The sequence below is a fragment of the Lathamus discolor genome, chromosome 6 (genome assembly GCF_037157495.1).
Source record: "Lathamus discolor isolate bLatDis1 chromosome 6, bLatDis1.hap1, whole genome shotgun sequence".
Lineage (NCBI taxonomy): Eukaryota > Metazoa > Chordata > Aves > Psittaciformes > Psittacidae > Lathamus > Lathamus discolor.
This window is the reverse complement of record NC_088889.1, coordinates 67,916,103-67,938,863: the sequence shown is the minus strand read 5'-3', so window position 1 is coordinate 67,938,863 and position 22,761 is coordinate 67,916,103. Positions and strand designations below refer to the sequence as shown.

Genomic DNA, 22,761 nt, shown 5'->3' with positions numbered 1-22,761 from the left:
GTATTTCCTAATCGCATTTGTAAAGCACCCTGAAATAAAATTTACTGGATTTTTTCTAATGGCTGTGCCTTTATTCTTCTTGAACTCTGTTGTGTCAAGTCTTGTGAAGGCTTCAACATTCAGAATTTTAGTATTCAACAGTGAGATACGTTACTAGTCTTTGTTAAATATATTTATAGAAATTTCTATTATCATATATGCATTCAAAATAACTGAATATAATATTCACTGTAATTTCATTATTTCTTCTTTTATTACCATTATTTCAAAAGAATAAAAATAAAATTAGGACTCCTGTTAGAGCAGTTAATACATAAATACAGGCATAAGTGGATGTCTTTCTTCTCTGGCAAGCAGAAGCTTGTGCTGTCTTTTGCCAAGGGAGACAGTTGATTCATTTTCCTTTCTGAAGTAGGCAATAATATTCCTACACTATCAGTATATTTAGCCAAACTTGCAAGAACCTGCGTGACAACTGGCGTTTGAAATGCCTTGGAATTCTGCAGCAATAGTTCCATTGTTTTCTTCTTATTTATATTTCCTGTTTATGGTTATTTGTAAAGGCATGTGTAATCACCTTCTGCTTGCTAATCTAGGAGTAATTATTTATTTAGTAAGACTGTCAATAAATTTGAGCCAAGAAATGGAAAGCCTTTACTTATACAAACGAAAATATGATCTTTCTTAAGGCTTCCACATGTCTAGTGTGTTTATATGGAATATTCCTAGTCAAGGTCTTTGAATTTGTTATACATTAATGTTTGATCTTGCTTTAAAAGTGTACTCAGCACTAAACAAATTGACTGTACAGTAAAATCTGCAAACAGTTCTCTTCCATTTTTTGGTATGTGTTATTCTTAAGTCACATGTTACACTGTTAAAATACACCTCTAAAAACCAAATCGAAAGAAAATGCACCAAACATAAAAACAATACAAAGCTACAGATCAAGGTCAGTTAGTTGAATATGAGGGGAAAAAGGATGGTTTTTTAAATATCTTCAGGCAAGCAGCTTGAGCACACTCAAGTCTGACAAGAGTAGCATTTAAGATTAAGTGCCTGCTCCTCAATTAAAGATGTATGCTCTAAAAATGCAGGTTTTCCTATTGTCCTACCTGCCCTCATTGCTGAACATTTCTCTCCACAGTAATACAGTTTTATCTGGGTGTATGTCAATGATTAGGGTTACACTTGCTGCACTCCCTGCTTGGCCCCTGTTGCCATCTCTGAGACCAAGCTTGTGTGGCCTGACCTGAGGTAGGAGAGCTTGCTACCAATCCTTTACACCGAGCCCTCGAGGTGTTCATAGGCTGAAACTAAGCTGTGACAGTCTTTGTAGAATATTCTCATTGGAGCAGTATCGTTAGTAATTACGAAAACTTGGTAATTGTTCAACTGATTTGGATCAGAAGGGAGAATCATAGACTGGTTTAGGTTGGAAGGGACCTTAAAGCTTGCCACTTCCAATCCCCCGCCACAGGCACTGACACCTTCCACTAGACCAGGTCCTGTCCAACCTGGCCTTGAACACTGCCGGGGATGGGGCAGCCACAGCTTCTCTGGGCAACCTGTGCCAGGGCCTCACCACCCTCACAGGGAAAAACTTCTTCTTAGTACCTAATTTAGTGATGTAGCACTATTATGAATGCAGACTACTGGAATTGCAGCCACTAAACCACTTGTGGAGATGTGGAAAGCATGTGAAAGCATGGTAAAATATCTGACATGAAACCAGGACTTAGCAGTAGGCCTCTCTATTCCACCACACCACTCCTACAAAAAAAAAAAAAAAAAAAAAGGTAGTAATAGAATTAAATAAATACATTCTTACATTGCAGAATTTCACACTTCAGCTCACTCAGCATCATCAGACATAATTTACTGCCTTGATGCACTGGTACCTCCCCTTCTCTCCCTCCCTGTCTGTGTGCACATAAAGGGAAAAATGGAAGAAGCCTCAGCTGCTGGCCCATGGCTGTGAGGTGCTTGGTAGCTTGGGAAAGGTTGGCTTTTTCTGGAAGAGAAAATAACAAGCTGACTCCACTCTTTATGACCTTTCCACTATTCTATCATAAGTATCCATGGTAACATGACTATTCTTTCATGCGGGTATGTAGCACCAAAATAACAATAAATGCTGATTTAAATTAATATGGTTGAATAGAACATGCTGCCAGGTGTGCTGAAAACAGACACTAGAGTTGGGACACAAGGAAGAGGTGTCAGAAATACATTAATTTATTCCTTGTTGGTTACATGCACTGTGTTTTCTTCTTTTTCTGTCCCCTCCCTTTCAGTTTACTGATGAGGAATGTAACCAGTAATTTAATTTATTAATTCTATTTGTATGTCATGTGAATATCTTATTAGGGTCAATACTAATTTCAGCAAGGTTTCCATTCACTTCAGACAGTGAACTTCTACATGCTTTGATGGCATCCAAAATTACTCCTCAATAAACAGTCAGATGCAATGACACACCAGCTGAAGCTATGGAAACTTTTATTTTATGCTTCTGATGTATAATGTAGTTCCTGGATGGCCTTTCATATGAGCAGGAAAGCACATAGATGACCAGAACTCCTTCTTGTAATGCTCACACTTCATTCACTTGTAGACAAGTTTGTTTGGGATTTTGTGTTTAGCTTTTTGGGTTTTTTGTTAGTTTGTGTGTTTGGGGTTTTTTTTTTGTACTGCAGGGAAAGATGATTTTTGCTTAAATATTAAACTTTGACATCATCTGCCATCTGATCAGCTTCCCTTGTGTCTAGGTGAGGAATACTTGAAAGTCTGAAAACATCTTTAACCAACACAGATTTATTTAAAAGGAAAATTAAGATTAGATGACATAAAAACAGGGAAAGCAGGAAAATGGTCTTAATTGTTCTGAAGGCCTTATCAGGTGATTCAAGTGATGAAGGGCATTTAGTGATGTCATCACTGTTTGAAAGTACTATTTAGGATTCTCCTGCCTTCAACCTGGTGTGGTTCTGGGGTATATGAGTACTTTATTGAAACAGTAACTTCCGAACTCCCGCTTTGCAGACAAGATGCCTTTACAGATGCAGTGTCAGGCTGAGCTGTCCCTTGACACCTGCTTAAGACAATCCTTGCCTCTGGGTTATGTATTTTGTCTCGATTCACTTCAAACAAAGACACGAAGTAGTGGTAGGGGGTTCATTGTAATCCTTTTCTTTCTTTTCTTTTCTTCTTTTTTTTTTCTTTTGTCTTTTTTCTTTTCTTTCCTTTTTTCTCTTCTCTTCTCTTCTCTTCTCTTCTCTTCTCTTCTCTTCTCTTCTCTTCTCTTCTCTTCTCTTCTCTTCTCTTCTCTTCTCTTCTCTTCTCTTCTCTTCTCTTCTCTTCTCTTCTCTTCTCTTCTCCTTTCTCTTCTCCTTTTCTCCTCTCCTCTCCTCTCCTCTCCTCCCCTCTCTCCTCTCCCTCCTCTTCTCTTCTCTTTTCTTCTTTTCTCTCCTCTTCTCTTTTCTTCTCTCTTGCTCTTCTCCTCTCTCTCTTCTCCTCTTCTCCTCTTTTACTCTTCTCTTTTTTCTCCTTTTCCCTTTTCTATTTTATCTTTTTTCTTTACTTTTTTTTTTCCTTTCCTTCCTATTCTCTTTTCCCTTTTCTTTTTTCTCTTCTCCTTTTCTCTTTTCTGTTCTTTTTTCTCCCTTTCTTTTTTTTTCTTTTTTTTTTTCTTTTTTCTTTCTTTTCTTTCTCATTATTTTCCTTTTTGCTTCTTTATCTTCTCCCCCCCCGCCCCTTTTCCTCCTTTCCCCCCATTTCTCCCCTTTTGCCAGTATTTCTTCCCCTTTTCCTCCCTCTTTCCTTTTTTCCTCCTCTTTCTTTCACTTTTTCATCCCTTTTCTTCAGAAAGCGTTTCCCCGCTCTGTCCTGCTGCAGCTCCGGAGCTCGCTCGCTGCAGTCTGTGCCCACCCCTCCCCGCGTTCCTGCCGCCGCGGTGCCGTGGCTGGAGCCGGCGGGAGAGGGAAGGAGGGGAAGCTGCGCCTGCTGCCATTCCCCGCGGCGCTCGCTGTTCACGCTGTGTTGGTATCAGCGGAGCAAGGGAACCTCCCCCAGCTCCGGGCGAGGCTCTGCTTGGGAGCCGCCTCGGGAGGAGGAGGGAAGAAGTGTCGCTGTGAGCAGCTGAGTGAGGAGCAGAACGCACGAGAGGGGCTCCAGCATGAAATTCATCTCTGCTTATTACTTGCTGCTTCTTTTCCCCGCACTGGCCTTCGGCGCTAGGTGAGTACCGAGAGCTATTTTGGTTAGAGTTTCCTTGGTTTGTTTGCTCTTTGTTTTCTTTAGATTTAGTGCTATCGTGAAATAATAGAGATGTCAGCTGGGCTAGGAAGTTTAGAGCAGATACCGTGCCTGATTCTGCTCTCTTCCCCTCCTGATTCTCTGAAAGATACTGAGTCGTCTCTGGGTGTTTCTACGGTTTTTTAATTAATGGTGTAAAAAAGCTGTATAAGTTCACCTACAGTGTGTGTGAGATAAGGCAGTAACAAACATAAGCTTTACATACACGGCAGTAAAACCAGATAGACTCTGTTTAATTGGAAATAGGGAAGCCAAACATCTGAAATCGAGAACATGCTAACGTTTTGCCATACAGAGTGCAATACCCAGAAACACTTGACAGTCTCATCTCGGTTCAGGTTTCAATATCTGAACATAGACCTAGGGCTTACCTTTTTTTACCTGTGAAATGCTGGGGAGATATTGCAGCTTTATGTCGACATGTTTAGAAGTTGCTACAATCCAGAAGTATTCCTTTCTCTGCAAGTATAATCACGGAGAAAACAGGAACAAAACCTGCTTCAGCTTAAAAATAAAACCTTGTCCTGACCATGCAGTGTTCTGATAAGATCATGTATACTGCGCACTTGCTCAGAGATAGTAACATTCTCCATGCTGTAGACATAACATGTTCAGCAAAGAAAAGATAAAGCTGAGATACTCTATCCTGGGTTTCTTGATTTACACACATGGAAAGTTAGCACCGTACAGAGCAGCTTTGTTATTAGTGACACTGCTCTTGGTTCAGACTTAACTTCCAGTTACTTGTCAGAAAACCAAGCCCAAATTTTGACTGCTATTTCTCTGCTGTGCTAGAAGTTTATAGGGTAGTTAGTAGTAAGTCCATAAAGCATATTACCAGAAGATGTATGTGTGTACCTTCATCAGGGAAATGTGTCTTTTCCCTTATTCTTCAGCTCTTCCTGTAAAATTAGCATGGAAGCAGCTTTTTGCAGAAGCGCTGCATGTTTTAACCCTTAAACGGTCACCGAGCCTTAAATAAGTAGTGTGTGACTGCAAGTACTCAAAGTCAGGGAGGGCAGGAGCACATCTCTGCCCATACTCAAACACGGGGAGGTAATAACTGTGAAAATCTCTGGGTGAGAAAAGGCCCGAATGCAGGGGGAAATTGGGAATATCAAAATGATTCACTTAAATGCTTTACTCTTTTGGAGGGGGATGTTATTGATGAAGAAGGAATACTTTTTTGGGATAACACTCCATAGTGCCAGTCCATACTAGCCGCTCTGATGTTATTTGAAATAGAGCACTTGGAAGAATATTGTAATACGTTGTGATATTATCCATGCTGATATAGCAAGTGGTCTAAGGAAACATTCAATAAAAATTCTTGGCAATTTGGATTAATAATTTTACATTTGTGTAAGAGTGATATGTTCTTTGTTAAATTATGTCAGAGTTAGAAAGTGGAGGAAAGCACCAAGCTGGCTTTTGCAGATGAGGGTTTATGTCTTGCATGAGCCTTCGCAGATGAAGCTGTAGTGGAAAGAGATATGGAAAACCATTCTAAATGTTTGTATTGTATTCGTTTTATGAAGTGTCTTGCAAACTATTTGAACATTTAGGGGACTAAGATGGGACAAGATAAAGCCCTAAAAGCAGATCTTCTTCTTCTTGAGAAGATAATATGTGTATGAAAAATGAACTGTAGCACATTCTTGATAACTGTAAAACAAAAAAATTGAAGTCCGTCCCTACCTTTCAATAACAGTTGGTAAGAATACGAATTTTAAGTTTGCGTGTGAATCCTAATTATGAACAGTATCACTGATCATAGTAAGCGTGTAATTTTGTGGCATATGATGATTTATGTGTTTGTGTAGCTGAGGGATGAAAATTACCAATGTGAGAGAAATTCCAGTTAAAATTTCCCCCAGGCACAGTATGTGTTGCAGAGTGAAGTTTTGCTTTTAATACCAGATTGGCCGTTGTTAAAAAGGAGATTGAAACTTTGCTGTGGAGTAGGATATTTATAAAAGCTCTGGACTACTCTGTTCAGCAGTTGCTTTCTGTCACTTGATTTTGAACTGGCTGTGTAGGACATAGAGTAATTTTTCAATAGTACATGATGGAAGTTTAAAAAAATGATATAGTGCTGTCAATATGCCATCTATTGGAAAGAGATTGTGCTTTAATCTTCAGCAGAAGGCAGTTCTGTCTGTGGCAGTATTACTTGCAAACACGGTTAATTCATTGGTCAGACACAGAGTAGGTTTGCACGACTGGTTGTGTTTGCAAAAAGCAGGGTTTGATAATCCTGCTGTGTGAAAGTGCTTAGTGAAGGTAAAGTGTCAGTTTTGCAGCACAGAAAGTTTTTCATTGCGAGGAATTATTTATCTTGAAAGCTGGTACAGTATCTCAGTTTCATATGTTGGTGCTGAAATCAGCCAGCACAGTACTTGCTGCAGAGGTGGACAGCTGCTGCTTTTTGTTCCTTCTCATGTGGTGATGCCATCTTTGCATCATGTCGTGGGAATAGTTTTGGAAGAGCCTAGCATGTGTTCAAGCCTAATTGTAAACAAACATGAACTCATGAGTTCAGCTATGTTAACACAGTATGCCATTTCCCCCTATTTTATAGTATTGTCAAAGAGAGAAAAATACACAGCTATCACTTCTAAGATTGTTTTGAATATTAACTTTTGATTTTCAGAACTGTATGCAGCTGACTTGTCAGCATGGTCTGAAATCATAGGTGTGAACCATATGCCTGTCAAATTACAGAAAGTTAATGTTTTTGTAATGAACAATCTTTTCTGTATTGTCTAAACTTGGTTTTGCTGCAGCTTTGAAACACAACGGTGACTGTTGTATTTCCATTTGGTTGCAGTAGTCTCATGCAAAGTTCAGGGGAATGTTTTTGAAGGTGAATTTAACTTGGTGAAACTTCTTTGAAGTTTGTCTTATCCTGTCCACTTTTGTATTTCCTTGGACATTTTGGTTTTAGCACATGTAAAGCGATGTTTGTGTGTTACTTCTGTCACACTGTGCTGAAGGCCGTGTGGTTCTTTAATACTACTTAAGGAATGGGTGTCACTGAGTGTATGATAAGCTCAGGATCTGGTTCTGCAGCCACCTGGTGCTTTTGTGGCCCCAGACACCAAAACGTTCTGACTGGAAAACTATTTGTAGAAGGGAATGTTTGCATGAAGTTAGTAATTTGGCTTAGTATGTAAGATCTTTGGTCCAAACTATCTTGGCTAGCAAGACTTCCCTACTTTTAGCAAAAAGGACAGTTTGCTGAACATTACTATTGAAAGACTGGATACTTCAGTCTTTGATCACTAAAAAAAATTCTTTTCTCCAAAGGATAATGAAGCTTGATGTGAAACAGAGCTTGCTTTTTAATCCCCCCCCCCAACAGCTAATTCCTTTCTGTCCACACATGAAATATGATAAAGATTCAAGACATCGAATAATGTTATTTAAGTAGAATGCTTTATAGCTGAGAACAGGACCATAAAACCAACAAGATGCACTTTAATAACAATATTAACAACTACAACAACTCATTAAATGTATACACAGACAACAGGGCTGTAAAAACCAATTTATTTTAATGGCAGAGAAATGGTTGTTTTTTCTGCAAGTGCAGTTCACTTGCAGTCTTACTACACTGAAGTAACAAAGCGATCTGTAAACTGTAGTTGTCCTGGGTGCAGCAGTCGCAGTAATTCTTCTCCTTCTTAGTGGCTGGCGCAACGCTGTGTTTTTGATTTTTAGCTTGGGAACAGTGCTGATAACACCGATGTTTTCAGTTGCTGCTCAGATGTTTGGTCTGACCAAGGACTTTCTGAGCCTCATGCTCTGCCAGGGAGGAGGAGAGGCCAGGAGGAAGCAGAGACAGGACACCTGACCCAAACTAGCCAAAGAGGTATTCCATACCACAGCACGTCATGCCCGGGATGTAACTGGGAGTTACCCAGAAGGGCTAGGGCACTGCAGGGTTGGACGAGGTATCGGACAGTGCTCGGCTGGGGGGAGTGGGGCGAGTTATTGGTCAGCTGGTGCTGAGGTGTTGTATTCTTTCCTCTTGTTATTTCCTTTATCATTATTATCATTGGTGGTAGCAGTAGTGATTTGTGTTATACCTTAGTTACTAAACTGTTCTTATCTCAACCCGTGGGAGTTGCATTCTTTTCGATGTTGTATTCTTTCCTCTTGTTATTTCCTTTATCATTATTATTATTGGTGGTAGCAGTAGTGATTTGTGTTATACCTTAGTTACTAAACTGTTCTTATCTCAACCCGTGGGAGTTGCATTCTTTTCGATTCTCCTCTCCGTCCCTCTGGGAGCTGGGGGAGGGCAAGAAGCGGGGGAGTGAGTGAACGAGCTGTGTGATTTATGGCTGACTTTGTTTAAACCACGACAGTAGTTTTTTTTGTGGGAAAACTAAGTAGTGTGCTCATTTCTGGCAGGTGGATTTTGGTCAATGAACTTACGGGTGTTGATCTGGTGCATGTCTATTGTTGGAAGTGAATTCACTGACCTTATTAAACATGAGAACCCCACATAAGTGCTTGCTTTTTTCCTGGATGTCTTCAAGGTTGACTGTTTTCTTTGTTGTTGGGTTTGGTAATTATTTTTTAAGGAATACAAAAGCACTAATATTTTCTCCTCCTCTAAGGTAAGGGTGTGTGAAGGACTCAGTCTAAGACTTGAGGAAAGATGATGGGGAACGTCTTTGATGTTGTTATGCTGGGGGAGAGATGGAGAATGTTTGTTTAGAAATCCTTGTTTCTATTTCTCCAGCTCTTTCCCATCTTAGAAGCAGTGTTTGGGCTATAATCAACCCAAATTATATTCATATATAATTTTGAAAGTAACTTTTTCATTTGGACTGCTATGAGGGTAGAGGGAACCCTACTCCTTTCTAGATCATGAAGTGGAAGGACGAGGGTCACTGTGTTCTAATGCCCTTAGCTATAGCCACACAACTGTTTTATGCAGGTAGCCAAAAGTGATTCCCACTTCTGCCATCTCAGGCTGAGGTTCAGCAGTGTCCTTCCTTTCCCCAAGACTGAAGGTCAACTCTGCAGAGTGGCAGCAAGCTACTTCTTCAGAATCTGTCAGAAAAGATTTCAAGGCTGGGTTGGACAGGGCTTGGGGCAACCTGGTCTAGTGTCCCTGCCCATGGCAAGGGGTTGGGACTGGATGAGCTTTAAAGTCCCTTCCAAAACAAATTATTATGTGATTCTGTGATGCATTTTTGCTATAGGCATGGTGGATAACAAAGACTGTCTTAATACTGTGCTTTATGAATTCTTCCAGAAATACAGGGGCATTATCTTTATCATTTGTCTTCTGCTTAGAATTCCTTTCACGCTTAGTTTTGCTGCCTGAGTTTCCTGGGCCGTGAAAGCTTTCCGATTCCTTTCAATGTGGATGATGATACATGTTTGGTTAATGGTTTGTAAGGACTTACGTTTGAGGTACCGAAGTGGCATTTAGCATATGGCTTGTGACTTTACCTAAAGAACCCTGTGCTTTGTTGTTGAACTGTGTTTAAACATAATGGGATAAATTTACCAGTGGCACAACTCCATTATTTCAAAGAATGTGTTTCGCTTTATTGTGACGGCTTTATTATGATGACTTGCAAGCAAGTGACTAATACAGCAAGATAGAAGCTATTTGGTGAAACAAAGCCTTTTTCTTCTTCTGGGAGACAAGTTCTGAGCTGCAGTTTAAAAGAACAAACCCCCCAAAACCCAACAGCCACTCCCCTGGTCTAAGATACTTAACAGTGCTTTACAGGTTTAAGCTCAGCAACTGAAATTAGAAATGCAGAAAGAAAATATTTCTCAGTTTGGCCAGAAATACTAAAACCAGATTATTTTGTGATGGTTTGTTATTTATGTTTCTGATTTCTGGAATATGAAAGGAAGATGAAGGAAAAAAAAAAAGGGTGTTAGGAAGGGAAAAAGGATGCCGCAAAAAATTTATAAACTTCAGGAAATACTTATTTTAGATTTGATCTAATCTAGTTAAAATATTCTTGAAGTTCCATGTGATCTTGGGTAAATTATGAGTATCTCTAGAATGCAGTGTTAATGTGATAGAACAGTTGGAATTCTGCTTGCTATGCTATGTATAATGCATTTCTGCCCAGGAGACTTGCTGAGGAGTTAATTTTGACATTTTAATGTATTCTTTGTGTTTAGGGAAATTATAATGCTGACACTTCCCTGTTTATTTCTCATGTATTAATATATAGCTAGTGCAAAATACAAAGCAGTTTTAATCTAAATTTGTAATCCCGCTTTCTGTGAGATTGTGGGTTTGATATTATTTTCTGTATTTAACAGACAGTAATCCTTGTGATGTACCACTGCAGCCAAATAAATCTCATTTATGGAGCTTGTCAAAACCAGTGTTTCTTCTCATTGTCTAGTTTTGCACAATGCATGCATCAGCTGTCTTGTAAGGGATCAGATCTGTAACTATTCTCTGTATGGAAGACAAGTAATATGTTTGTCAGAAAGAAGAAAGATTTTTCATAGCATATTTCAATCTTAATATTGTGTGAAGGTTTTTCAAACACATTGGAGTGGCAAGTATCTTTTAGGAATGCTTAAGAATAACTATGATACTACATCAAATAGCAGGTTTTGTGTGCTGCTACAGATTTTTGTCCCTTTACTTTTTGTGCTGTTACTTACTCATCTTAAGCGCATGTCACTCCTGTGTTTATTAATCTTTACACCTACTGTGTATTAGCAATGCTTTTTGTAGCGTTCCCTCTCAAGTCTTGGCTGTGTTTATTGAAATATACAATGCTTTGTTGAATCATGAGAGATATCAATGTGTGTGAGTTACAAGCTGAAGGAACAGGTGTGTATGGTGTGCATTTTCTCAGTTGCTTGTTGATACTGATCAACAGCTTCTATGGAAAGCAGAAGTGTCAGAAAAATCCGTTGTGTTTTGTCACTGCATGCTACCGTAGGAAAATAAGGCTTAACATGCTGCCAGCTACTGTATTTTACCCAAATTGTTATTTTTTTTTTTCCAGCCATTTACATATTTTTCTTATTGTTACTTAAGAATTATTATATTTGGTCGATTCATGTTCACAATTTCCTTCTAGGAAATAGGTAGGCTTCCTTTTCACTTGCTGCTTATGTAAGGGGAAGCTGGCTGAAAAACAGATTGCCAGACACAGTGCAGCACTAAGGAAACTGAGCCCCTGTCTGCTGCATCCTGTCTAATGGTAGAACTAACACCTTTCCTTTTGAGTTGAAGATGGAGCTACAGCAGAAGTTCTTCTAACATATCCATACAAATCTTCTAGGCCACCATACATTTACCCAGTGGTGTGTGTTATCACTGGTATTGTTATTGTGCTCTTACTCAGAGAGTATCAAGAAAGGACAGGCAAATGGGGGTTTATGATGGGGCATAGCCTCTGTAATTTCATTTCACTATAATGTAACACAATACATTTTTAGTAGCTGTTGTGGGTCTTGATAAAACTTATTGTGGGAACAAATTACCTGCTGCTGTAAGCAGTAAACAATACGTGGTCATTAGCTAGCCATATACAGCTGTGGATTCTCAACACTTGGTACTGCTTTTCAGGTGTTTCTGTGATTTTGTTGATATGAATGAGTACAGAAGTCAGAGCTGTGGCTTTGTACCTCAGAATTACTGGGTGGAACAAGTCAAACAAGGGACATAGAGTGACTGTAAGCCCAGTAATACACTGTAATACACCTATGTTGGCCATCCTCATTGCATGTGAACGATTTTACAGTCATGTGTTTTGTTTCAGGCTAGCCTGTGCCAAAAAACAAGGGGGGGGGGGGGGAAGGGAAGTGAGACTTTACGGAAATTTAGAAGAGAAAAGAAAAAAGTAATAATAACTGACAAGACTGAAAACCAGCTGTGCTCTGGGTGGCTTTAGATTGTCTGTTGGGGAAGTTTCTTCTTCCTGATGTAGCGTAATGAAATGTGTGCTTGATGTGGAAAGAGATAATTTCTCTCTTGAAAATGGAGTAATAAAATCAGTTTTACTACTGCTTAGCTTACAGCATTTTTTGGAAAGTAGTATTTTGTGGGATGGGATGAAGCTCAACCAGGGTGCTTATCAAATAGCTGTGTTTAGTAACTAGGTGAACCTCTGGGCTGCTTTGCTGAAACTGTGATCAGTTGATGATTAATTTTTATTTTATATGTCAAAATCTGAGTCTAATCTGATGATGCCATTGCAGTTGCAGAAGGGGACAGCATATTGGCCACACTGACTAAATCTGAGCACAAATGAGATTTACTGTTTCATAATTAGCCTGTTATTTAGTTGCTGCTGTGTATGGGGGATACCCAATTGTCCTGATTGTTAGCAATCCACCATGACCTCTTTTAGAAAGTCTAGCTTTGCTGCTTGCTTTGTTTCACTCTCAGCTGAGGAATAAGGTTGTTTGGATTAATGTAAATGGTAGAGCTTGGGAAATGAAACTGTAACCATGGTACCTAGATAACAGTGGGGCAAGGGGGGGTCAGAACCTGCTTCCCTTCTGCTTCTTTCATTAAGCATCTCTAACTTTGCAATCAATGCAGCCTGTAATATTTGGTGAAAAACCAGTCTCAAATAATGCCTTCTGTGGAATTTCTGCATTCCCACATGAATGATGTATGAAAAAAAAATACTCCTCAAGTGCACAGATAGTGAACAGGGACTCTCTGCAGTTGCTGTTTTGTTTACTTGTAAAGCAACTATTTGCTGTTTGGTATACACAGATGTGCTGTATTTGGCTCAGGAAAGTTTATGAAAGCAGACATTTAATTTACTATTTTTCTTTAACTCATGCCTTCCTCTCCGTTTCAAACATACTAGTTCCTTCCCGAATTAGTGCTCAGCTGCAACTCTTACGGCTCAAGGGAAGGTTGTTATCTGTTCCTGGAAGCAGAAAGAATTAAATTGCTGTAAAAATTAAATGGTAAAATATTTTTTTTTAAATACTAATCAGTTATTTAAATAGACTCAGAAAAACTTGCATTTCTATCTGTTTTAATGTGATAGTATGTGATATTGCCTGTTTCAGAAGTACCTAGCCTGACAAAATTTAAATAGGTTCTGAAATTGCTGTGAAGAACCACAGGACATGTATACCAAAACTGAGTGCTTAAGGAATATACATTCCCTTTGTAAGACAGGAATCCCCCAGCACTGGCTTATCAAGTGTAATCTGAAAGACTTAACCCATTTCCATCAAATAGGTGATGTACAGAAGCTGATAACAGGAGTCAGGGTTAAATATTACAGGACTCACTCTACTGTAGGCTGATAGTAAGTTTCTTTGCTGCTTCAACTTGATTATATCGCACGGTAAAATGGTACTTCTATTTGTAATGGAAAACCTTTCCAAATAACTTTTAGTCATTACAGGAACATGAAGGTTTTGTTGCACTGTATTAAACCTCTGCTTAAGAATGGTTGCTACCAGAAGGAGGAGAAAAAACCTTGGAAGAGGCAGTGTGGAGTAACTCAATCTGTTCTGCAGAATGAAATGATCCTTAAGATAGCGTGAGCCATTCCTGTAGAATAATATTCAGACAGGTAACAGAATCTTTGCTCTTGTGACATAAATAGATGTGCGTGCAATAATTCATTTGGTGACTAAGCTGGAAACAAGAACACATGCCCAAGCAATACCCCCAGCCACCTGATTTACAGGGAAACTGTTGGGAGCTTTCACTATACAAAGTCAGAAGTGAAAAATTCCATAGCCATTCTGGGACCTGGTAGAATGAAATACAGTATCAAAGGAGGGTGATGGGAAAACAGACCGATTTTGAACAGACTAATTTAGAAGGACATAGGTAAAGGCACATTACATGATGAATGAATAACTTTGATTTTTGATACAAGGCTAGAGATACTCTATTTACTGGTACCTTACCATAGGCTAGCTACATCCAGGTGCAACTTCTTCTGTATGCAAAGAGGAATTAAAAAGCTATACATGTGGACTGTGAGAAAACACTGGAGGAAAGGAGATTTTTTCTGCTCTGCATGTTACTGCTCTTGACTTATAAATTATAGTTTTGATGCAGGTTTAATTCTTAAAAGCTTAAAAATTATTTAAAAATAGGGCTTGGCAGTTTCTTAATGAGAAAGCAATACAAAGTTAGTTTCTTCACCTCAATTCCAGGGCAATAGAACATATTCCTCCTGTGCTACAGATACCTGTGCTCCATACACTTTAAAGCTCATAAATGATGTAAACCTAATGCTAACTTAGTGGTAAATCTTTCAGTGTTCTACAGACAAAAATAGATTGTATGTGTGTGTGTGTGAAATCTCCTTAGTGCTTATTACTTACCACACACTAATGAGGATGGAGAGAATTCTTACCTGTTTCTTGTTAATTTAATGAAAAAGAGTGGCAGTGGGAAAGTCTCCTCATTTGGAGCAGATGCTAAACCATTTTTGTGGATGCTGATAAAAAGAAACTAGAGACTGCAAAATTCTATCCAATTCCATTAGTGTATTTTTTTGAATGTAAAAAGTTCTCTTTTTCTCAAGGGAAAATACATAAATATGTATAGCATATGTGCCTCTGTGTAAAGAATTTCTAGTTGTAAATGAGTAATGAAGTATGAAAAATTGATTTTTGGCTGTCTTCTCAGTGGCTTGAATAGATACATATACTTTTGCTTGTATAGTATGAGATGCTCTAGAACAGCTGAATCTTTGGATATGCCTTTTGCAGATAAAAATATCAAAGTATTTCTACAGATGACATTGGGCTTTAATGTTTTAATATCATGCAGCTTCCTTAAAATGCAAGAAATTATACTGGAAATAAACATTGCTTCTGGCAAATAAATTATTCTGGAATTATTGTACCAACTTACACTTTTGCACCCTTTAGATTGGGCATTTTTGCACTTTGGTGGAAAAGATAAAAAACTTTCTGTAGATGCCTTGTATTCCAACCAAATAATTATGTTTATGTTGATAATGACCATTAATTGCTGCCGTTATGGCATAGGTTTAACACTGCTGAAGAAGTAGTGTTAAGTGCTTATAACCTCTAAATCCATGTTAAAAATGTTAGTGGCACTACTGAAAATGACTATGCTTATAAAATTGGATTCCAAGCATGACTGGACCAATAGGTGGGATGAGCAGAATCCTGCATCTGCTTTTGAGTAATAATAAAAGAAATAGAGGCAAAAGTTAAAAATAAGAAATAAAAAATCATGCTTGCACTACTTGGCATAGCTGGGCTTTAAGGTATCTCTGTGTTACCTTTGCTAATAAACGAAAATGTCAGTTTTCATATATTTACATACAGAGATGATAAGGTCTTAATAAAAGGGGTTAGTGGTCATAGATACACAAGTAATAAATGATGAGGCAATGGTATTATGGGAAAAAATTGTTAATAAAATTTAGGCAATCTAGTCTCCTTCGGACAGATATCAGTTATTACAAGTTGGTAAATTTACATGTAATCAACATGCATTTCGCTACTTATTTTCTTGAGAGCTGCTGCTCTTACCATACTGTAATTGAGATAATTTGAAACTGATGAAGTGGTCTGTGTTAGCTTCAGATTTTTGTGTGGAGAAGATCAGTAGGAAGATTTCTTTTTCTATTTGCTTTCTGTTATTCTCTTCCTCCGAGAGCCTGTGTGGGTATTAAGTTATAAAACTTGATGAAATTCTGCCTTCATAAAAAGCATGGACATGGTTAGGGTCATGCCTGCTTCATTTGATTTGAGTTTTCAGGTCAGCAGTAGTCAAAGGATCATCCTTAATATGCTTGTGTAAACACCTGTTTCTTAAAATGCTCAGAAGGTCTGGATTTCCATTACATCTTCATTTGGAATATTGGAAAAAATGAGTGGTATAAAAGCAAATGAATTGGTGGGTCTGGTATATTTCTGGCTAAACTGAAATTTTACCTGGTTAAACCTCTATAATGTGTGTTTGTTGCTACAGCCTTGGGTATGTATAAGAAGTGGAGATTGGTTTTGGAGGTTCAGTTGTCTTGTAGATGTTGAAGCAGGAAAAATAGAAGAAAATAACTCAAGAATGTATGAAAATATATATATATATATATGAATAATGAACATCAAGATGCAGTCTTTTAAAGATTGATCTTAAAAAAACAACAAAAACAACAAATCCCAATAACTCACAAACATTTCAAAAAATACTGCTTAAATGGCTGTTACAGTTTTAGGAATGTGTTCTGTCTCACCCTTAATCTTTGCTTATTAATTGCATATACGTTTTAAAACTTCAGGCCATGTTCACAAGACCACTGTGTTCACAACCGTGGACCTCTGAAATAAATTTCAGAGTGAATAAACTTTCAGTCTGAAGTATAGACCCTCACACTCCACCAGTCCTTTGCCCACTTGTGGTTTGAATTGCCTTTTTTTTTTTTTTGTTTGTTTTGTGGTAGTAAAGGACTTCCTTTTATATACAGAAACCATTTTGAACAGCTGAAGTGCCTTGTATATAGTCTGTGTAAGACTGAGTTTGATGCCTGGTTTCAAAATTCTGGTGGAACAAATAATACAGAACTTTCCCTCTTGTAAGAAATAGCAACAGATTTGTAACTGCATCTTACCAATGAGGGAGGACAATGGACTAAGATATTTTAGGTTATAAAAAATAAAAATCAGTAAAACTAACCATTCCAAAACTTTATTGTTTTACAGTCTCTATGGGTCAAGGTCATGGAAGTTTCAGCAGATACACAGCCCTGGGAATATTAACTGATCAGCAGGATTGCACTAGCGTAAAACTCTGTACAGACTGGAGCTTTAAATCAATTATTTGGTCACCTTCAGTAATTACTAACAAAAACACCCATCTGACACCTTTGGAGTCATTGTACCATCCACGGACTTCATTGACTCACTATGACTCTTGCATTAATACAAAGCTCTCAAGGGCATCCTTCTAGCACAAATAGTGAGAGAACAAGAAAGTGAGAAATTGGCTCTCAGTTTAGTAAAGTCAAAACCAAGGCAACACTCGAAGATCTTTTTGGGTGGAGAACCTTTTCTTACTTATAGGCAAGATGGTTACAGATTATTTTTCAGTTTGGCCTTCTGATATTTAGCTCTAATTTCTTTGATACTGAAAATCGCACTGGGCTGAGACTTCTTCTGTGAAATATGGTTGGCTTTTTAATTCTTTATTTTATATTCTTTAATTCTTATGTTGATCCCCCACGATCCCCAGTTTTTGCTAATGCGCGTCTGATTTACTACACAGTTTAGTCTAAGGAACCACAGTAAACGTGGAATGTGTGATACACAGGTGTGTCTCCTTTTTTGTTCAGCAAGTTTCTCATTTTACAACCTGCCAGTATACTCTTTTGTTCTTGGTTTGGGACCTGTGGAGAAAGTTCATGCATTTACTTGAATCTGGGGCTGTGGGGAGAAAAGGCAGACTCTTGATACAGATCAGATTGACTGTCACTTTATTATGGGAGTAATCTTTCAGGCTTTGCCCACTTCCCCTTTGACTTTTGACACATTTGGTATCCTGAAGGATACATTTCTTCAGTAGTTTAGTAATTTTATGTTTGAATAAGAAATACAGATGCCAACTACGTGTTCTCACTGTCTGCGCTTCTTGGTGTCCTGCTAACAAGCACACAAGGGCACTTGGGTATACTAAGCAGTCTAACTGAACTTCCTTTTATCTTTCTCTGAGAGCCATCTCATTCTGTGAAATAAAAGGCACTCTGCTTTCAAATTTGTGGTGTTTATTTTTATTTTGTGAGTAATATTTATAACCCTCTGTCCTGGGTTTACCAGGAGCCGTTTTGCTCCTTCTTGGTAACTGGTGCAAGCTCTGTGTTTTGACTTCCAGCCTGGGCAGAGAGCTGATAACACCGATTGTTTTTAATTGTTGCTAAGTAATGTTTATTCTGGCCAAGGACTTTGTGAGTCTCATGCTCTGCTGGGTATGAGGGGAGACCGGGAGGAAGCAGAGGCAGGACACCTGACCCAAACTAGCCAAAGAGGTATTCCATACCACAGCACGTCATGCCCAGGGAGGTAACTGGGAGTTACCCGGAAGGGCACGCTCTCTCTTCGGGGGGGGAGTCGAACTCGTTCGGCGGTGGTATCGTATTCTCTTCTCTTGTTATTTTCTCTTACCAATATTATCATTGGTGGTAGCAGCAGTGATTTGTGTTATACCTTAGTTACTGGGCTGTTCTTATCTCAACCCCTGGGAGTTACATTCTCTTTATTCGCCTCCCCATCCCTCCGGGAGCGGGGAGGGCCGGCGGGGAGGTGAGTGAACGAGCTTTTGTGGTTGGGTTTAAACCATGACACCCTCTGAAATGTTTGCCTTTTAATGGGTATGGAATAGGTCTTACAGTAGATGTGAGACACCTATGAAATCTAGTGTCCCAGATACATCTTGAACAGCTTTGGTTTGTTTGTCACTTAAATATTTTAAGCCTTTGATGCTTTAAAAGTTGTTTTCCTGTTATTTTTCTTTACATGTGCTACTAAGAGTGGTTCACAGGTCCTCAGCATAACAAGAACAGTGAAAACAATACTGGAGAAAATGTTTAGCACTCATCAAATTAGTACTGATGAATCTGACGTGCCTTCTAATGCACAGAAGTGAAGAATGCAGACACGGCAAGGCCTGTGAATCTTACAATTCAGTAACTCAAAGGAATAAAGTGTGTATCTCTTAAGTAATTGGATATTGCATGTCAACAGGCAGAGTTGTACATCATAGCTGAAGGATGGCTCTGTTGGAAACTTATTCTAGATATTTTAATGTTTAAATTGTGGCTGGATCTGTGCCACTGAGTAAAGAGGAAAACAATACTCCCCAGTTAAGACTGACTATTTGAGGTCAGTGACTACATTGCAATGTAAGAAAAACCATAATTCCTTCCAATGTAAAAGAAAGAAATGCAGCACTGTGTTTCAGAGTGGAACTGGCTCAGATTGTCAGCTGGCATCTGCAACTGTGTTCAGCCATGGATCTGGCTGCTAACCAAATGGAGATATTTTTTAACTGTGAGCATTGTATATTTGCCAGTTCAATTAGCACTTTCAACATTTTGATCCAAATTGGTATTTAAGACTTGATTCTTAGACTGAACTGTGTAAGAACAGCCAGTGTTTAACGTCAAACATGAAAAATAACAATGTTAGATGACCTCTTGTTTCCAACACTAAACAAGCCCCTTTGAGATAACTGCAGCTTAGAAACTCAGCTCCCTCCAGACTTCTTATGCAGGAATATGTTCTTGCCTGTTTGCTGTTTTCCGTGCTTTCACAATGTATTCACTTTGTGTGATATTGATCAGTCTGGTGCCTACCTGCTTTCTTTCTTATTCACCTGCACAGCTGCTTCAAAAGATTCCATGTATCTTCTGCACAGGCAGAAGACGTGGAGATGGAGAAGAGAAAATAAAGTGTTTATGTGGGATATAATGGTATCTAATACATCTCTCCCTAGCTGCTCACTATCTTTAATAGAGACAATTTGTGCTAAGAGTAGGCTGTTAATTTAAGTAAACCGTAGTAGGTGAGTCTACTTTTGTGGGTGATGCTTTTTTCCTTTTAGCTGCTTAAGTATTTGCAACATCTGGAAACATGATTAGGTTGTCAAAATTATTCCCTGATGCTAAATCAGTGGTGGAGATCACCTAGGAGCTAATATTAATCTTGACAACTTCAGGGTATTTGGGTAGAAATCAATACTTGTTTATTCCAGCAAATGCTCTGAAGACTCTGAAATAAAGATTAATTTATAATCTGTTACTGTTTTTAATATATTGAGCACGACAACATAGTCTTTAGTGTTTTCTGAACTTACTTCATGTGGTGTATGGTTTGCTTGATGTTTGTTGCTAATGAAGCAGTGACTAAACAAGCAGGGTTGTAGGGCTCTGCATTGAACATGATTTGAAGCTAGAAGCGAGGCTCTGTTTTACCCCCACACTCTGGTGACCAGCAAGATTTCTGTGAAGACTCACAGCTTTTAGACTTGCTGTCTTTTTCCCTTTTTATTCACATATTTCCTGCTTAAAGGAGATAATAATGTGTGTTTCTTAGAGTGAATTGTGCATGCTTTAAGCTTCTAGGTATTGCTCTCAGTTGGCTTGTGCCGTATTTGGTCGGGTGTTTTTTGGTAATGTTATGACTGATATTGTGTTAGTTCCTAGTCTGATGTACTTGTTACCCTTTAAACATGAGGAAGGAGAGCATACTTCTCTGATTAAAAATACTGCTTTATGTTGCCATATGAAAATACCAATTCTCAGATTTCCCCTAGCAGTGTCAGAATGCATACAGATATACTGGGGAGAGCAGAATGTCGATCTAAGCTGCTGCACTTGTGGATAATTATAAGGTAGGATGGAGATAGCTGCGACATAGTATGTAGTAGAGATGCTACAGTGCAACAGGACTGCAGGAGTACTTTTGTGTTACCTTGCAGTACCTTTGCCCAGCTCTATTCTGTATCAGTCAGATTTAGTGTTCATGCCTTTGCCTTCAAACCTAACTTTGTCAAGGAGGAAAGAGTTTTTGTGTATGTATCCTAGTGTAATAGGCAGTATGTATGCTTCAAGTGCACGTGTCTTGAAATGTACAGAAAAGAACTGCATCAGTAAAGTGTCTTACATTCACGGAACTGAGCTGAAAATATTTCTGGGTTAGCTTTCCTTATAGGATGAAAGGAATAGGGATAGAAAATCAGTTCTGCTCCAGGAAAGGGGAAGAGAGAAGACAGGTAATAGAGTGAGAGACAGATTGAAATCCCATTTATTTCTCTTAGCAGTGCTCTGACAGTGATGTCAGGAAAGATTCTCATGGTTTCACTAGGTGACTAACATATGTTCTTTACACTGCAGTGAGAGAGAAACAAATTTTTTTTCTCTGAAGGAAGACTGTAACTTTGGATTTTAATTCCTGCATGAGCTGAACCATGAATTCTTGAAGAACTTGATAAATGAAGCCCAACTGAAACAATGGGGATGCAAAATAATGTGTCCCATTTGTTGCTCTGTTGTGGTTTGAGCTTGATGGTTTATGCAGCTTGGAAGAGAAGCAGCTTGTTAGGATCTGTGCATTTGGAGATTCTCATGGTGGGTGTGATCTGCTCAGATGCTGCCTGGGAGAAGCAAGTGGTATTGAAAGGGTAATTGGAGAAATACAGCTGTCATAATTCAGCGGAGTTATTTGCAGAAGGTAACAGAGAGAAAGTGCCGTAGCACTTCTGGAGGAACTGATAAGTAGTGAAGGATGAAGAGGAACATTGCTTGGCAAAAAAACAGAGGTCTGGAAACAGGTAACTTGGTAGAAGATGGAGTTATTGTATTGGAGTTTCTTTTGAGGCTGACCATAACATTTAGGAAGAGCCATACAGAAAAGTTAAGAGGCAGAACTGAAACATGAAGTCATATGCACGTGTTTCTCTAATTTAAATAGTGAAGGAACATAAATGCCTTGAGTTTGCCAGTGCAATGGAAGAAGAGCCAATTTACTGCTTTCTTCTGCTTTACCTTACTAGTGTTAAAATACTAGATCAGAAATACACTTGTCTTAGCTTTAGAAAATTGTCTGGATGGATTTCAACCCAGGATCAGAGTCATGAAAATACAACTCATCTGAGGGAGCTGGCATTTTACCCATACTTTTGTTTGCTATGATTCGGTTTGTCTGATGGTCTTAAGTTTGTCCCTGTTATCCCTGTGGCTTTTAATGTCACGCTGCTGTTTTTCCTTCCAAAGATAGGTAAGGAAAGAGGATGAGGGAGAAATTTTTTAGATAAGCCAAATGTGTGATGAAAATGATAGACTATATCATAAAAATGCTGAGAGGGATGTGCTGATGAAACAGAATCCTTGTTTTTCTCTTGGCTTATTCCACTGGCCTTAGGAAATGACCTTTCTAAATCATGGAATCATAGAACCACAACCCTTCTATTTTTTTTTTTTTTTTTTAAATTTTTTTTTGAGCAGTTTCATTAGAGCTGTGCCTTGAAGGATAATGAGCAAAACTTAGAGAAATCAAGGTATGAAAATTTATGCTATTTAGAGGAAGAAAAGAAGGAAAATTGTCTTTTGGGAAGAAGGCATTAGGGAGATCTGCATTAAATAAACTGAGGAGCAGCGAGATGCTGCATTTTAAATGGATCTTGAATCAAAACTGCACAAAATACTATTTTGGGGTAGTTGTTACTCCATGACATTTTCAACAGTTAATGTACTGTCCAAGTAATGGCTGCCTGGGTGAAACTAGGAAGAAGTTACTTCCTTTGTTCAAGTTTGTCAGTGCGCATTTGCCTGCTTATTATGTTTCTAAGCATTATGCTAAAGTCAAAACCTACTCCATCTGCAGCCCCTTCTACCCTTGCACCCATTTGCTCTCCACCCCCACCCCCACCCCCCCAGTCAGTATCCCACTGTGACATAATGGTAGAGAACACTTCAG

General features: G+C 38.7%; 1 protein-coding gene across 1 annotated transcript in view; it reads left to right on the top strand.

Annotated features, from left to right (window-relative positions):
- The first annotated feature begins 4,003 nt into the window (after nucleotides 1–4,003).
- Nucleotides 4,004–22,761, top strand: part of LUZP2 (leucine zipper protein 2) — a 194,091-nt gene continuing 175,333 nt past the window's right edge. The window contains exon 1 of the mRNA XM_065683387.1: nucleotides 4,004–4,239. Within this exon, the coding sequence (XP_065539459.1) occupies nucleotides 4,178–4,239 (62 nt within the window). The 5' untranslated portion in view covers nucleotides 4,004–4,177. The remainder of the gene's footprint in view (nucleotides 4,240–22,761) is intronic.